Source organism: Puma concolor, chromosome B3, assembly GCF_028749965.1.
Source record: "Puma concolor isolate L17-30 chromosome B3, mPumCon1.1.hap2, whole genome shotgun sequence".
NCBI lineage: Eukaryota > Metazoa > Chordata > Mammalia > Carnivora > Felidae > Puma > Puma concolor.
Genome location: NC_141672.1, coordinates 35,809,603 through 35,828,656, shown reverse-complemented (window position 1 = coordinate 35,828,656; position 19,054 = coordinate 35,809,603). Strand labels below are relative to the sequence as shown.

The 19,054-nt window shown below is 33.9% G+C and overlaps 1 protein-coding gene across 18 annotated transcripts in view; it reads left to right on the top strand.

Annotated features, from left to right (window-relative positions):
* The window catches only part of GPHN (gephyrin), a 635,492-nt gene that overhangs the window by 158,143 nt on the left and 458,295 nt on the right, over positions 1 to 19,054 (top strand). For all 18 annotated transcript variants that reach the window (XM_086709482.1, XM_086709484.1, XM_086709476.1 and 15 more), the window contains exon 2: positions 2,957 to 3,035. In XM_086709482.1, the coding sequence (XP_086565608.1) occupies positions 2,957 to 3,035 (79 nt within the window). The remainder of the gene's footprint in view (positions 1 to 2,956; positions 3,036 to 19,054) is intronic.

Genomic DNA, 19,054 nt, shown 5'->3' with positions numbered 1-19,054 from the left:
AAAAAAAAGTGGGGAATATCTTTTTGGATTTAATAAAAAAAAATCCAAACTTTATTCAACTTCAAATATTTTTAAAGCATCATTGTTTATAGGTATTATCATTAAATTCAGAGAGAGATACAGATGTATAATTTTCAGGGACTTATAAAAAAGGGAATATAAAATCCAAATAAAATATTAGGTACTGAATCTTTGAAAGGAATCAGGCGAATGTCATATTATCTTTGATCCTTCTGTAGGTTAGAAATGACTAAGTTATATATAATAAAATTGTTAAATTGAAATAGAAAATAATCAATACTAAATATTTATGCTACAAATAAAAAATATAAGTAAAGTTTTATTTTGCTTTTAATTTGGGGATGGATATTTTATCAAGGTATATACTTTTAGATTTCCAGTTTTCCATCAGGATATTAACATCTTTCCATTGTCTTCTGGATTCCATAGTTTATGTTGAGTAATCAGCTGTACGGTTTATTGTTTTTTCCTTTGAAAGTGATGTGTCCTTTCTCTCCTCCTGGCTCTTTTTAAGATTTCTTACCATCTTTTATTTTCAGTGGTTTGACTGCTGGGTGTTGTGTTATTTTACTTTTTCCAATGTGGGGTTTGATGTTCCTCCTGAGTCAGTGAATTAGTGTGTTGTATCAGTTTTGGAATATTCTCAGTTGTTTTCTAAAAATATTGCTTTGCCCCATTCTCTCAACCAAAGCTGGAGTCATATACTCAACTACAATTACATTGGGCTGTTTGATTTCCACATGTTTCTTTTCCTCTGATCTTTTCACCTCCCCCCTCCCCCCATTGCTTCTGTTTGGATATTTTCTACTGATCTCTTCATGTTCACAAATCCCGTGTTTTCTGTGTTGAGTCAGCTCAACCACTGATTTCTTAATTTCAGATATTGTGTTTTCAATTCTAAAATTACTATTTGATTCTTCTTCATAGATTTTAATTCTTTGCTGAAATTTTACTTCTTTCATCAAGTGTGAATATTTTTCCGTATCTTCAACTTCTGTTAAATAGGTTTTTTGAAAGTTTTAAGTTTTTGTAAAGTCCTTATCTTCTGATTCTGTATCATCTGTGTGTCACTATAGACACACACACACACAGACACACACACACATATAATTTTTTCTTTTTGTTATTGGTCACATTTTGTAATTTCTGTAATATACCAAATACTGTTTATTATAAGATCATAGAAATTAAATGTTATTTAGTGTTAAGTGCCAGTCACTTTAACTCAACTTCAAATTGAGATGGATAGAGTGAAAACTTTAGATATATACTTAGTCTACCTCGGGTTTTAAATGTCTTTAAGGGCAAAACCTGTTGTGTGCCATATTTCCGATGTGACTTTGTACTTAAGTACTGTGAAATTATGAGAAATTTTACTTTATCTTTTGAGTTCTGTCCCCTTTTCACCCCCTCCCCACATCCCACCTCCCACCTTGCTTGTGGTTGAGAGTAAATTATTCTTAGGGGAGATCTGAAGTTCTACACTGAAAGTGGTAGGCTCCACCTACTGTAATATGACTTTGACTCCTAATCACCACAGTACTATAGAAAACATTATTTGCCCTCTGACCCATTTTTTTCCTCCTCATTCCAAGTCATCTTGTGCAGTCCTGGCCCTTAGCAAATCTCCAGCAGAAAACTGTCTATGTTTTAGGGTTCCAATGGATTTCAGTCTGTCATGCCAGCCTGTGAACCATCAAGAACTATGCTGGTTTCTCTTTTCCCTAATAGTCTTCCTCTTTCTGACTCTTAGGTTATAAGTGGCAAATCCTCCTAGAAATGAAAATAATTAGGAAGCTTGACTCACCTAAGAAGTGATACCACTTTTCTCCTCATTTATCCTTATTAGCTCACATTGTTGTCTAATATCTTTAAAAATATAACTTGGAGGGACAACTTACCTTTTTTTCCCCTAGTTGTTGTGGAATCAGTGATTTGCCACTATATGCTGGTAATTTAGTCTTATAAAAGTAAGAACAAAATTTAGACCTATGTGTTTAGTCTTTTCTGTGTTGTATTTTTTTTATTATTTTAATTTTTAAATTTTATTTAAACCCCAGTTAGTTAAAATACAGTGTAATAATGATTTCTGGAGTAGAATTTAGTGATTCATCACTTACATAGAACACCCAGTGCTCATCTCAACAAGTGCCCTCTTTATTGCCCATCATCCATTTAGCCCATCCCCCCACCTAACACCCCACCAGCAACCCTCAGTTTGTTCTCTGTATTTAAGAGTTTCTTATGATTTGCCTACCTCTCTGTTTTTATCTTATTTTTCCTTCCCTTCTGTGTTCATCTATTTTGTTTCTTATATTCCACATATGAGTGAAGTCATATGATATTTATCTTTCGCTGACTTATTCCACTCAATATATACTCTAGTTCCAATCCATGTTATTGCAAATGGCGATATTTCATTTTATTTGATTGCTGAGTAATATTTCATTTGTGTGTGTGTGTGTATACACCCACATATATATAAAACATCTTTATCCATTTGTTAGTTGATGGACATTTGGGTTCTTTCCATAATTTGGCTATTGTTGATAGTGCTTCTATAAACGTTGAGGTGCATGTGCCCCTTGAATCAGCACTTTTGTATTCTTTGGATAAATACCTAGTAGTGTAATTGCTGGGTTGTAAGGTAATTCTATGTTTAATTTTTTGAGGAATCTCCATACTGTTTTCCAGAGTGGCCCTGGCTGTATGTGTTGTATTTATATAAAGTTTGTATGCTTAGATTATTGGTTTGTTATTGAATATTAATATTTGTTGCAAAATCTGCTAGGTCCAGAAATTGATCAACATTACTGTTTGGAAAAATGCCATCCAGAGAGCCAGTTTTAATTTAAAATTCCATTTTGTCAGGAGTAATTGAAATAAAATGTAAACAAAAATTAATTTTCTTTTTCTCTCTCCCTCTCTTGTTTAGTGAGTGATAGTTGCTTCAGGAATCTTGCAGAAGATCGCAGTGGGATAAATCTCAAAGATCTCGTACAAGATCCTTCTTTGTGAGTATTTGGTTTTCATTACTAAGCATAATTCAAAACTTCATGGTTGGTGTGACTTTTTTCAAAAGAATTGTAACTAAGAACTGATTTGAGGTTGAGTAGTTTTTCTTTTTTTTTTTTTAAAGTTTATTTATTTATTTTGAGAGTAAGAGAGGGGCAGAGAGAGGGAGAGAGAGAATCCCAAGCAGTCTCTGCACTGACAGATCATTGCAGGGCTCAGTCTCACAAGTTGTGAGATTATGACCTGAGCTGAAATCAAGAGTCAGATGCTTAACCAACTGAGCTACCCAGGCACACCAACTTTTTCTTTTCTAACAATTTGAGTTACATATAGTGGAGTACATCCAATAGTTTCAGTAGAAGTGAAGATATAGAATAGTTTCTTTTTAGAAATAGGTAGTAGAAGAAGACATAGCATTATGATTAACAGTGGACTTTCAAGGAGTCTTACTAACGGTTGATCATATCTTGCCAGTGTGGCAGTAGCTACTGAGCAGGGAAATGATGCGTAATTTATTTGCTGGAGAAGGTGCAATTGAATTTGCTCACATTAATTTTAAGTTCTTAATCATTTATAATACTTGTAAGAACAATTAAAAATATAAAATAATTATAAATAATATATTTGAATATTTAGAATATATTTATAATATTTCATATTAGAAAGCTTTATAAGGAAATAATTTTTGAAGAGTTTTATAGGTTTCAATTTTTAATGTTCTTACTAGTGTCTCTATTTTTTATGAATTTTTATAATTTTATATTTACTATAAAATATGCATATTATCTTCTGTATGAACATACCTAGATGATCTTACCTCTGGGTAAGATCACCTTTTATTTAAAAAAAAATAAAGACTAGTTAAGCCTTTGGCAATAGAGAAAAGAAAATGGAATGCTGGCAGGTGCTTTTTTTAATGATATGTGTAATGCATTCAGTAAAATATATTGTAACAGGAAATCAGTCATTCACATCACATATAATCTATATTCCCACAAGTTTTACTAGTAATTCATTGAGTATTTTGTGATGAATGAAACACAAGCATGTGTTGCATCTGAAGGATATTGATTCTTTAATGATTTTCCAGTTATTTAAAAAAATACAGTCATAAGACACAGAATCTTGAAAATGACTGAATCTTGAAGTTTATAATGTAATGAATTTACAAATGAGTTTCCAGACTCAAGTCTCTCAGTTCTGTTTCTCTTTTCCTTACTCAAAAGGAATCCGTATTCTTTCTCCATGATTTTTATTCCAGTGAAGACTGACATTTGTCCTTTCAGTCTATAAATATTTAATCAAGAATATAACTATTTTATGTGGCTGTAAATATTCTGAGTAAATTAATGTTGATAACATTTATTTGCATGAAGAGTTCTGTTTTCCATATGGATATGGGAGGAAACTATATAATTTTTCTGAAAGATTTCATCCATTTGAATGAATAACGTAAATTGTTCCATTATTGTACTATTTGTAAGGCATATTTTTGGTCACAGTAGTAGTATTTATCTGTGTAATGTAGTCTTTGTGGAAAAGATGTGTTCCTGTAGACTTTAATAATATAAAAGCCATGGAGAATTATACTTGAATAATTGATTATAACAATGAGTTACAGCGTTCTGAGAGAATTTGATACTTCTTCCCAGAGTACAGAATGATATTCATCATGCACTAAATTTTACGTTCAATCTTAGTATTCTTAGAAGAATTTATCTCAGATTACTACTGTATGGGCTGAACAAAATTATTCTAAGTCTCTGGTTTTAAATAGCATATATCTTAATTTAGCATCATTCTTTTAACTTGGCATTAGTCTTGAATGTAAGAATTTAGTGATAATTTGTTCTTGCCTTTGCCACTTGGATTTGGAAAGAACTTTTTTAATGAAGAATTGTCAAAATGTACTATTAATGACTCAATTCATATTTTAGAGACATATTTGTTCCTTAGCAAAGCTCTTTAAGGAAGGAAGTGTCCTGTGTAGAAAAATGATGTATTTTTTTCAGTTGTTACTATGGGAAATATTTTATTCTGAGTTATCATTCTATAGCAGTATTCACTTAATAGATACCTCATGGGTAAGGATTTTTCTTTTTGTTAAAGCCATTTACTTCTCTTCTGTCCTAAACTCCTGACAGAAGTCTTTACTATTTGTTCATTGATTCGTGTACACTACATAGTTCTATAGAAGTTGAATTGTTTATGTTGCATCATTGAGTGAAAATATGTCGGAAATGTTTTTACAAAACCTCCTCCTTATAAAAGTAGTTTGATGAGACCTCCACACTAGTATAAGGTTTGTTAAAATTGCATACATATGTGATTTTAATAAATGCTCCAAATAAAAAATATTACGGTATGATATGTGTATTTAATGAGTGCTTTATGTATTTACCTATTTGGTAGACTTATGACTTACCTACTTGAGCTGCTGATGCTGAAAGTAGGTGATGTGTGAAGAATAATTAAGTCTTCCAATCACTAAGGCTGTTATAAGGAAAACAGAAGAAAGAAGGAAAAATTAAGCTGAAGAGAACCCATGGTATCTGGCTAATATTGACACTTGGAGCAGTATGTAGTTTGTCGTAATTGGATAAATGAGCAAGTATGGAATTTCTGTGGACAAAGTACAAATATCAAATCAAATCAAGTGTGTGTGTGTGTGTGTGTGTGTGTGTGTGTGTGTCTATAAATGGATGAGTGAAGTTTTAAGGGTTTACTGCTTCAGAGGAGAATGAAAAGGCAGAAAAGGAAGTGACTAAATCATACTTTCAAATCTGTGTTAGGGCAGTGGAATAATGTGATAGGTCCTCCGTAATTTATCTAGGTTGTGTATAATACACTCTCCAAGATTTTGCTTCCATTGTATAGTAAAACTAATTATTGGACTTGAATGAACTGAGTGAGCTACGATACAAGAACATGATGGTGGGATGCTCTGGGAGAAAAAGTTGAGAAGGTTGTGAATACCTAAGAAAAACTTTCTGGACTTATTACTAACTTCTGATCTGCTTTAATAATGAGAACAGAATGTAACTTTTGGGAAAATTGAAGTAAAGGGGATGGATATTTGAGAAATTCTCTTTTTGATAGTTATTCTGAGAATATTTGTTTCTATCACAGTCTTGCAGGGGTTAAATGTAAGACCACGTAGAAGAACTTGACATTCTTTTCTAATGTTAAGGATTTGTTTGAAGTAGTAACTTTCCTGCATGTCGAATTTTGAAATAAACAATTTAACTGTTTTAATAGCTCATCTTATATTTAGGATTATAAGTGTTTTAAGATGGATTTCTTAACTCTGTGTGTATAATGTATTGAGTTGTGTTATAAGACCTCTTGTTTTAGTTGGGGTCTCTCAATGGCACATTGAAAAGCGTTGTCAAATTTAAGTTGACGTTTCAACATATTAGAAACATATCCAATGTGATATACTTTTAATATATATAAGAAGTTATTCTTAGCATGATATAATTAATTTTTGTTTCTTTAAGTGGAGGGATGCATGCTATTTACATTATGAAAAATCATTTATGCTACTTGTAATCTATGCTAGAGATATGACATTACATGCAAATGAAACACTATGTAATGTTCTTTAAGTTATGTTTAGTTGTATTCTTTATAGAGGTAACTCAAAAATACTTTTAAATCTCTATTGACTATGTGCTGAAGATGAAAGATAAAACATATTACCATATTTATACCTTAGATTTCCTATTACTGAATTATAATCTATTTAACACAAATAATTATTTGAACTCAGATTCATTTATAGAAATTATTAAAGCTGTTTAAGGATCAAAAGAGGAAAAATAACTTAATGAAAAGGGCTAACAGAATTGGACATCTGTTTGTATAATTCATTGTGTTGATGGTGATTATGTTTGTGGGTATGGTGGGTATGTGTTGTTTTATTTAATTTGAAGAAGCTTTTAAAAATCTAGGACCATCCTATGTGTGTTATGTAAGGTAATTATAGGAACAGTTGTTTAATTCATAGCAGAATTGGCCATCTTGTGACACTAGAAATATGATTCATAATGTAGGATAGTAATAATTTTACTTACTAATAGGGAAAGTTTATATTCTTTGAGAATTTTGCACAACATGACAAATATGTCAGTCTTTGGGTTTTTTTTTTTTCTTTATGGTACTCAGAGTATATTTTCAATTGTTTCAGTAATACCAAGATTTTGAAAAAAAGATATTACCAATTTATAACCTCTTATGATTAATAAAAAAGGATGATTCAATAGAATAGACCTTAATTCTGAATTCTGGGTAAATTATATTATGAATGAATAAATACTTTTTCTTGTCAATGTTCTAGGTTATTTCTTTTAATTGTCATGAAATAAACATAATATTTACCATCCCAACCAATTTTAAATGTAAAGTTCAATAATGTTAAATATATACACACTGTTATACAACCAATCCTAGAAGTTTTTCATCCTTCAGAACTGCAACTCGATACTACCATTAAACAATAACTCCCCATCCGCCCAACCCCCAGCCTCTGGCAACTCATGTTGTACTTTCTGTTCCTATGATTTTGACTATTGTAGAAATCTCATATAAGTGGGATCATGCAATATTTGCCTTTTTGTGACTGGCTTATTTCACTTGACATAATAATCCCAAGGGAATTCTTCCATGTTGTAGCATGTGTCAGAGTTTCCTTCCTTTTTAAGGAAGAATAATATTCCATTGGATATATGTACACCACATTTTGTCCATGTTCATCCATCAGTGAACACAGGGTTGCTTCTATCTTTTGTTTATTGTGAATAATACTGCTATGAACATCGATGTGCAAATTATCTCTTTAAGATTCTGCTTTCAGTTCTTTGGTTGTATACCCAGGAGCAGAGTTGCTGTATCATATGGTAATTCTGTGTTTAATTTAAAAAAAAAAAAAATTTTTTTTTAACGTTTATTTATTTTTGAGACAGAGAGAGACAGAGCATGAACGGGGGGCGGGGGGGCAGAGAGAGGGAGACACAGATTCTGAAACAGGCTCCAGGCTCTGAACTGTCAGCACAGAGCCCGACGCGGGGCTCGAACTCACGGACTGTGAGATCATGACCTGAGCCGAAGTCGGACGCTTAACCGACCAAGCCACCCAGGCGCCCGTCTCTGTTTAATTTTTGAAGAACTGCCATACTGTTTTTTTCCATAGCGACTGCACCATTTTATATTCTCACCAACAGTGTACAAGGGTTCCAATTTCTACTTCCTCACCAACACCCATTATTTTCTGTTCTGTTTTGTTGTTGTTGTTGATAGTACCATCTTAATGGGTGTGAGGTGATATGTTCTTGGTATTTTTTTAATTTTTTTTTAACATTTATTTATTTTTGAGAGACAGCATGAGTGGGGGAGGGGCAGAGAGAGAGGGAGACACAGAATCTGAAGCAGGCTGCAGGCTCTGAGCAAGCTGTCAGCACAGAGCCTGATGCGAGGCTCAAACCCACAAACTGTGAGATCATGACCTGAGCTGAAGTCGGATGCTCAACCGACTGAGCCACCTAGGCGCCCCTGTTCTTGGTATTTTTAATTGAACTTCATTCCTTTACATTTTGTCTTTTTAATGATTTCAGTGTAACTCATTTAGGCATTAAAGAAAAATGTTTGTTGTGATACTCTGGTATATTGTGCAGTAAACTGTATAAAACTATTTTACTTCCTTTCATTATCATAATGAAGATTATAAAGTGTAAATATGTAATTTCATAACAATAGCATTTCAATGAATTTATTTCCCTTATTTTGTATTGTATCACTTGCCTTGTATTACTGCAATTCCTGTTACACCTCATCTGTAAGGATTACTTTTATGTAAAAAAAAAAAAAATTAGTTTTTAGTTAAATGATACCAGATTGGAAATGCAGTATACTAATTAAAAAATAATAACAATGTGCTAGTAAAAATGTATTTTGATATTATAGATTATTAGTGCTTAATGATGGCATTTCATAGATAAAATTGAATAAAATAGTTGTATCTGATTATAAATTCTTTAGACATGAAAATTTTATTTATTTTAATATACTTCTTTACAAATCTTACCACCAGGTGAAAACTTCTTTTCATGGTTCTGAAACATAACTTTATCCCCCTGAGTATGTTTGACTTCACACTACAATCTGACTGAGTGATATTTTGGTCCTTTGGATCATGGCATTAAATGTGAAGGAAAAGCAGGATTGCCGTCTGGAAAGCAATCATATCTAAATATAGCCTGTACTTATCTGCTGGTGTTAAGACAGGTTGCTATGGTGAACTGAATTTCTTAAAAATGCCAGTCAGCAGAGGATAAACAGTAGTTTTTGAAGTGGTTATTTTCCATAGAGCTGCACATTCTCATACCACATGTTCAGATAAATGAATTTAGTTAATGTTTTTTATGGTCTATTTGCTAAATTTCAGTTTTAGAGTGTCTTTGAGACCTTTAATTTTATTAAACAAAATACAAGAATTTTTATAATGTTATCCTTTGTTTCTCTGATGATAAATTGATTTGACATGAAAATGGATTTTTTAATTGCAGCTGTTTAAACATTATTGATCATTCAGTTTGTTCTGCTTCCAACAGTTCTGCTAAATCTAAGACAGCTACCAAAGTTGTCTTTGTAATATTACCTCTAAATGTAAGTTTTTATCATTTTTAATCAGGTTCTTTTTTGGGTTATTTATTTATTGGTTTATACAGTATATATTGGAACAATACAGGTTAATTTAGGTTGGTACTATAGTATTATAGTACTATGTTCTATGTCAGAACTGCACATCCAAAGACTTTGGATTTTACTTTCCTTTTAGAAGACTTTCTCTCATTTCTGTCCTTCCATACATTCCTGAGAATGTATATTTTGTGTGGATTTATTTGTTTTAGAATTTAATAGAAAAGCATTAGTAGATGCTTGTATTAAGTTCTTCAGAACTAGGTTTAACAGACATTGTTTTTGTAATCAAGGACCATATGATTGAGGATGGACAATATTTGAGTTGAGTTGGCCACCTAAGGCGTATGGATGACCAATACAGTATTAGAGTTTTTAAATGAAATAATGCATCATTTTAATAAGTGGGCTCTTTTATTTTTATAGTACAGAAACCTGAATCAAACTAGCTTAAAATGGAAAATGGGATTTTATTGGCTTAAAGTGTACTTCTCATGGAATCTTGACAGCCTAGAAACCAGATCAGGTATGGAAACCCCAAAGAATAGATTGAGGGAGTTTGTGCAAATGAGTTTGTTTCTTATCCTCTCTCATCATCTATTCTGGTCTTTCTTGGCATTAGTCTCACTTATGACAGTCAGACTTTCTCCATGAAACTAGGAAGATGGCTGCTACTCTAATTTCCTTGCTTCTAGCTCCATGCTGTCTCCTTACTTCCAGCTCTGAAATGTAAAATCTCATGGAAGAGTTCTGAACTCGTTACTCTGGTTAATTTGGTCATTTGACATCAGCCAGTCACTGTTGCAGTCTGTCTTGGTTGATCAGTCATAGGACAGATACTTGTGGCCAGAATGATGGGATACCCAAATTAAATTTCTCTCAGAAAAAGGGAGTAGGTAAACCAAGAGAGATCTACTGTATTCATTTTCAGTTGTTAATTTAAAGAAGAATGTATACATTGTCAAAAATTGTTAATTCTTTAAAATAGAACATTTTGTTTACCTGCACAAAGTATCTCAATTAGATACTGGTAGTATATCTGCAATAATTTCAAAGGGTATAGTTCAATTAATTGATAATAGTTCCATATTTGCTGATATTATTAACTATTTATATCATATGCACAAATGTGAAATGACTCAGGTGAATTTATTACTTTAGTTACAACTGGCTAGACAGCAGGTGGAATAGTGACAGGTTGTTTCTGTTTTTTCATACTTTCCTCTTTCTTAAATAGAAGAATTTCACCACTGTAAATCAAAAAGGAAAAGAGTCAAAGATTCTCATTTACCATTCCATTATAATATCTTAACTGAGGAGTGTCATTATAGAGGCATATAAAAGTTTAATGGAACAGTGATGAAGTATTTCAAGGAGAGGTGATCCTTGAAATGAAGCATTTGTTTAAAAAGAAAAAGTGAAGGAAAGAAGGAAGGTAGGGAGATGGAGAGGCAGGAAGAGACTAGGGGACTGAGAAAGAGAAGAAGGAAAGAAAAAGAGGGCAGAGAGAGAAAGGGGAAAGACTGATTATGAGAAAGAATGGAAACTCTGTATGTTATCCTGTTTAGAAATGCAGTTTGGGTTAAGTGAATGAGAGTCTAGAAGGTTAAAACTAATGATTAAAACAAAGTTTTGATATCCATGTATTTAATTTATCCAGAATACATCGACACATCTGACATTAATGGTCAGAGTGAACAAATGGATGATTGCACTGTCTACTTATATTACTTTTACATTGCTGTGTGATAAATTACCACAAACTTGCTGGCTTAAAAAAAAACCCACACATTTATTATCTCATAGCACCATGAGTCAGGATTTTGAACAGAGTTTAGCTGGATCCTCTCCTCAGGGTTTCCAAAGATTGTAACCTAGGAATTGATTGGGTTGCATTTTCATTTGGAGGCTTGACTAGGGAAGAATCGCTCCAAACTAATTCAGGTTGTTGGCAGAATTCATATCCTTGTTTTATATGGCTGAATGCTCTGCTTTTTTCTGGGTGTTGATTATTTTCCATCCAGAGCTCCCATCATCTTTGCCAAATAAGGTTGCCTAACAGTGATATAGTGTCACCTTTCCAATATTCTTTTGGTTAGAAGGAAGTCCCAAGTTCCACCCATGGGGGGGAGGGGATTACACAAACGTATGAATACCAGGAGATGGAATCAGTGGAGATCACCTTAGGGTCACACTACTTTTGAAATTTTCTTTCCTACATGGAGTCATATTCAATAAGTTTAATTCTGTTAATGGAGAGATATAAAAACCAAAACTCAACTGATTTGTGATTTATCTCAGCTCATAGAACTGCATAGTGATAGGCCGCCTGACAACCAGATATTGTGCTCTTTCCACTTCCAGCTTTAGTTTTTACTGTTTTGGTTTTGTTATCAGTTAAAATTTTTTTTCTGTTTTATTGAGAGAAAATTGACACATAGTCTGTAATTTTAAGGTGTGTAGCACAATGACTTGGCATTTGACTTTAATTTGTGTTCTAAGTTTATAAAATATATGACTACATCTTGGCACTGACATTAAAATATTTGAAAATATTTTTTCTACATGGTCTGTAGGTATATAATTTTTGACCATTTAATTGTTCTCTCACAATTAAGTTTTCTATCATCTGTATATCTATTTTTCTCCTCAATTTTGCTTTGGAGGAGGAGGAACAGAACTTTTGTTTCTCTTGGTTTGGACTTAGGTTGGCCAAATCTGAGGAGCGAGACTATAGAGACTAAAAGTGAGACTGAGAGTGAGATTTAACACCTACAAAGGAAAAGCATCAATGGAATAATGACAATTGAGTCCACTGTATGACCTCTTCTGTGAGTTTTTCAGTGGGAGATTGCCGGCTGTGGGATGGGAAGACAATCAAATAGGGAGGTCAAGAAGCTTGCTAATAAAAATTCTGCATAAGTATGCTACCCTAATGGGTTTCCATATCTGCTTGTGACTCAGCCCAAATTAGGAAGAAAATGGCAAAAGGAAAGCTAGGAGATATGAGTTGTTTCTTCTTTTTTTTTTTTTTTTTTTTTTAACATTTTTTTAACGTTTATTTATTTTTGAGACAGAGAGAGACAGAGCTTGAATTGGGGAGGGTCAGAGAGAGAGGGAGACACAGAATCCGAAACAGGCTCTGGGCTCTGTGCTGTCAGCACAGAGCCCGACGTGGGGCTCGAACTCACGGACCGCAAGATCATGACCTGAGCTGACATCAGACGCTTAACCAATTGAGCCACCCAGGCACCCGGAGTCGTTTCTTTTGGAGATCTTTTGAGATTATTTTTTGAGAGATTACAGAGAATCAAATTACCCCTACCCAGCTGGGAAATTTTCCCTAATACTGGACTTTGGGCAGCAATTTCAATGAGGCCAGCCCTTGCTGCCTTTTCTACTCTTACTTAAACAGCATAGTAAATTATAAGTACCCTAGTATTTTTTTGCCCTTCGAGAGAAATTAAAGTTTAGAGAAAGTCTAATTATTTATTATTTATTTTTTAATTAAAAAAAATTTTTTTAAGTTTATTTATTTTGAGAAAAACAGAGATAGCATGCGTGGGGGAGGGGCAGAGAGAGAGGGAGGGAGAGAATCCCAAACAGGCTTCTTGCTGCCAGCACAGAGCCCCATCCAAAGCAGGCTCCAGGCTCTGAGCTATCAGCACAGAGCCCAATATGGGGCTCAAACCCACAAACCATGAAATCATGACCTGAACCACCCAGGCAACCCTGAACACAGTGTTTTAGATATGACCTGGCTGTCACTGAGGAGATCAGACTTGCTGAAATCATGTTTGTTATACTTCCTCTAATTCTTTGTGAATATACTTCAACTTTCTTGGGGAGGTGGGGGGCAAAGTAGGTAGGAAACCTAATTAGATATATGACTTCCCTTTCTTAGGGATCTTTTTAATTTTTTTTTTTTTTTTAATTTTTTTTTTAACATTTTTTTTTTTATTTATTTTTTTGGGACAGAGAGAGACAGAGCATGAACGGGGGAGGGGCAGAGAGAGAGGGAGACACAGAATTGGAAACAGGCTCCAGGCTCTGAGCCATCAGCCCAGAGCCCGACGCGGGGCTCGAACTCACGGACCGCGAGATCGTGACCTGGCTGAAGTCGGATGCTTAACCGACTGCGCCACCCAGGCGCCCCAAGGGATCTTTTTAATTTTTAAAGAGCTTACATTTCACTCAAGGTGTAAATCACATACCATACAATTCACCCATTTAAATAATAACCTAGGTGGTTTTTAGTATATTCCAGAATTGTGTAGGCATTATCACTATCAAATTTTTAGAATATTTTCATCTCCTCAGAAACCACTCCCCATTCTCCCTTTCCTAGACAACTATTAATCTACTTGTTGTCTCTATATAGTTGCCTATTTTGGATATTTTGCGTGAATGAATAAGTATGTTCTTTGTGACTGGATTTTTTCACTAAGCATAGTATTTTTCTTTTTTTTTTTTTTTTTTTTTAATTTTTTTTTTTTCAACGTTTATTTATTTTTGGGACAGAGAGAGACAGAGCATGAACGGGGGAGGGGCAGAGAGAGAGGGAGACACAGAATCGGAAACAGGCTCCAGGCTCTGAGCCATCAGCCCAGAGCCCGACGCGGGGCTTGAACTCCCGGACCGCGAGATCGTGACCTGGCTGAAGTCGGACGCTTAACCAACTGCGCCACCCAGGCGCCCCTTGCATAGTATTTTTCAAGTTCATCCACCTTATAGCATATATCAGTACTTCATTATTTTTATTGCCAAGTAATATTCCATTGTATGGATATATCATATTTTGTTTATCCATTTATCAGTTCATAGGCTTTGGGGTTTTCCCACTTTTTGCTTTTATGAATAATATTGTTATAAACATTCATGTGAAGTTTTTGTTTCAAAGTATGTTTTCTGTTTGATATATAGCAAGGAATGGAATTGCTAGTTCATATGGTAACTTCATGTTTAATATTTTAAAGAAGTGTCAAAATGTTTTCTGAAGTAGTTGGCCTCCCTTATCCCTCAATTTTTTAAAAGTGGCAAAATATACATAATAAAATTTTCCATCTTAATAATTTTTAAGCGAGTAGTTCAGTAGTATTAAGTACATTCATATTGTGGTCAGTTAACATCATCTATCTTCATAATGTTTTCATCTTTTCCAAATGAAACTTTGTACTCATTAAACAATAATTCCCATTCTGTGCTTCCCTCCAATTCTTAGGAATTGCTGTTGGCAACCAGTAGTCTACTTTCCATCTCTATGAATTTGGCTACTCCAGAAACTTCCTATAAGTAGAATCATACAATATTTGTTCTTTTATGATTGGCTTATTTCATTATGCTTATTAGCATAATGTCTTATTCATGTCATAACATGTGTCAAAATTTTCTTTCTTTTTAGGTCAAGTAATATTCCATTGTATGCATATATCACATTTATTGATTCATCTGTCAGTGGACACTTGGGTTATTTCCACATTTTACCTGTTATGAATAATGGTGCTATGAACATTGGTATACAAATATCTCTTCAAGATCTTGGTTTTAATTCTTTTGTATATATAACCAGCAGTGAAAATGGATGATTCTTTGATAATTCTATTTTTAATGTTTTGAGGAACTGCCATACTATTTTCCACAGTGGGTGTATCATTTAAAATTTGCCCAAATAGCACACATGGGTTCCAGTTTCTCCACATCCCCTCTACACTTGTTATTTTCCTTTTTTGATTGTAGCCATCCAAATGGATGTGAGGTGGTATCTCATTGATTTGATTTGCATTTCCTTATTAGTGATTAGTGATGTTAAACATCTTTTCATGTGCTTCTTCATCATTTGTGTATCTTCTTTGGAGAAGTATCTGTTCAAGTCCTTTGCCCACTTTTGAATTGGGTTGTTTATTTGTAGGTGAGTTTTAGACATTCTCTGTATATTCTGGATATTAATCCCCTTATTAGATATATGATTTGAAAATATTTGCTTCCATTCTGTGTGTTGCCGTTAAATTCTTTTGACATCATCTTTTGATACAGAATTGTTTAAAAAACAATTTTAGCTCTATTTCCTCCCTTATTTTTACAGTTATTACACATATTTCCTCTACATGTGTTTTGCCATCCCAACATTATAGGTGACCTTTGAACAACATGAGGGTTAGGGATGCTGAACACATGTGCAGTCAAAAATCCACTTTGCTCGCACTCTCAACAATAGCTAAATTATGGAAAGAGCCTAAATGTCCATCAACTGATGAATGGATAAAAAAATTGTGGTTTATATACACAATGGAGTACTATGTGGCAATGAGAAAGAATGAAATATGGCCCTTTGTAGCAACATGGATGGAACTGGAGAGTGTTAGGCTAAGTGAAATAAGCCATACAGAGAAAGACAGATACCATATGTTTTCACTCTTATGTGGATCCTGAGAAGCTTAACAGAAACCCATGGGGGAGGGGAAGGAAAAAAAAAAAAAAAGAGGTTAGAGTGGGAGAGAGCCAAAGCATAAGAGACTCTTAAAAACTGAGAACAAACTGAGGGTTGATGGGGGGTGGGATGGGAGGGGAGGGTGGGTGATGGGTATTGAGGAGGGCACCTTTTGGGATGAGCACTGGGTGTTGTATGGAAACCAATTTGACAATAAACTTCATATATTGAAAAAAAAATCCACTTTGCTCAAAAACTTTACTAATAGTCTGTTGTTTACCAGGAGCCTTTCTGCCAACATAGTCAATTAACATATATTTGATATATGTATTATATACCATATTCTTACAATAAAGTAAGCTAGGGAAAAGGAAATAAAATCATAAGGAAGAGAAAATACATTTATAGTTCCTTCCTTCCTCCCTCCCTCCCTCCCTCCCTCCCTCCCTCCCTCCCTCCCTCCCTCTGTCTGTCTTTATTATTTAGAGAGAGAGAGAGAGAGAGAGAAAATGAACCAGTAGAGGAGGGGCAGAGAGAGGGAGACAGAGGATCTGAAGTGGACTTCTTGCTGAGAGCAGAGAGCCTGATATGGGGCTCAAACCCATGAACCATGAGATCATGACCTTAGCCAAAGTTGGACACTTAACTGACTGAGCCACCCAGACTCCCTGGTAGTTCTATTTTTAATATTTTGAGCAAACTCCATACTGTTCTCTCTAGTGGCTGCACCAATTTATATTCCTACTAAAAGTGCACATGGGTTTCCTTTTCTCCAGATCTTCACTAACACTTGTTACCTCTTTTTGATGGCAGCCATTCTAACCGGTGTGAGATGATATCTCACTGTGGTTGTGATTTGCATTTCCCTGATGTTTAGTGATGTTTAGCATATTGTCATGTACCCATTGGCAATTTGTATGTTGTCTTTGGAAAAGTATCTATTCAGTTCCCTTGTCTATGTATTAATTGGCTTTTTTTTTCTTTTTTTTGCTATTTTGAAGTAATAGGACTTCTTTATATTTTGGATATTAACCCCTTACCACATAGATGTATGGTTTGCAAATATTTTCTCCCATTTCATACATTTCCTTTTCATTTTGTTCATGGTTACATTTGCTGTACAGAAGCTTTCAGTTTGATCTAGTCCCACTTATTTATTTTTTCTTTTGTTGCCTGTGCTTTTGGTGTCAAGTCTAAACAAAAAAATCATTGTCATGACTGATGTGAAGGAACTTACTGCCTTTATATTCAAGTCTTTAATCTGTTTTGAGTTAATTTTTCTGTATATGTAAGATAGTGTGATCCAGTTTCTTTCTTATGCATGTTGCTGTCCAATTTTCCCAACACCATTTGTTAAAGAGACTGTCCTTTCCCCATTGTATATTTCTGGCCCCTTTGTTGTAAATTAATTGACCATATATGCATGAGTTCATTTCTGGGTTGTCTGTTCTGTTCTTTTGATTTATGTGGCTGTTTTATACTGTTTTAATTACTAAAGCTTTTTACTATAGTTTGAGATGAGGGACCATGATGCCTCCAGCTTTGTTCTTCTTTCTCAGTTTCATTTGGCTCTTCAAGGTCTTTTGTGGTTCCATACAAATGTTAGGATTGTTAATTCTATTTCTGTGAAAAATGCCATTAATTTTGATAGGGATTGCATTGTATCTGTAGATTGCTTTGCTTAGTATGGATGGTATAACTATATATTCTTTCAATCCGTGAGCATGGAATATCTCTCCATTTATTTTTGTTTTCAGTTTCTTTCATTAATGTCATAGTTTTCAGTATACAGGTCTTTTATCTCTTTAATTTATTCCTAGGTATTTTCTTCTTTGTGATGCAATTATAAATAGGATTGCTTTCTTAATTCCTCATTCTGATAGCTTACAATTACTAAACAGAAATGCAATATATTGTGTATTGATTTTTTTTTATCCTGCAACTTTACTGATTTTGTTTTAATTTTAACAGCTTTTTGGTGAAGTCTTTGGGGTTTTCTATAATATGTCATCTGCAAGTAGTAACAATTTTATGACTGCAAGTAGTTACAGTTTTACTTGTTTCTTTCCAATTTGGATGCTTTTCATTTCTTTTCCTTGCTTAATTGCTCTGGCTAGTATATCTAACAGTCTGTTGAATGAAAGTAGTGAGTGAGGGCATATTTTTATTTTTTGTTTCTGATCCTAAAAGAAAAGCTTTTACCTTTTCACTATGGAGTTTGACACTAGCTGTTATAAATGGCCTTTATTATGTTGAGGTACATTCCCTTTATATCTGCTTTGTTGAGAGTTTTTATCATAAATGAAGGTTGAATTTTGTCAGATGCATCTTCTGCATCTATTGAAATGATCATATTATTTTTATCCTTATTTTGTTAATGTGGTGTATCACATTGACTAATTTGTAGATGTTGAACCATCTTTCATCTCTGAAGTCAGTCCCCACCTGATCATGGTATAGGATCCTTTTTAATGTATTTTTTAATTTGATTTGCTAATATTTGGTTGAGGACTTTTGCATATATGTTAATCAGAGATTTTGGCCTGTTCTTTTCTTGTGACATTCTTGTCTAGTTTTGGTATTGTGATATCGTTGGCCTTGAAAAATGAGTTTGAAAGTGTTCCCTCCTCTTCTACTTTTTGGAAGAATTTGAAAGGATTGATACTAATTATTCTTTGAACATTGGGTAAAATTTGTCAATGAAGCCATCTTGTCCTGCACTTTTGCTTTTTGGGGTGATTTTGATTACTGATTCAATGTCCTTCCTTATACTTGGTCTGTTAATAATGAAGTTTTGGGGTGATGGTGGAGTGGTCCAGAGCTGAAGGCCAAGAAAGAATTCTTGAAGATGTCTTTGGGGCAAAAAGGTGATTTCATTAAAGCCTGGGGACAGGA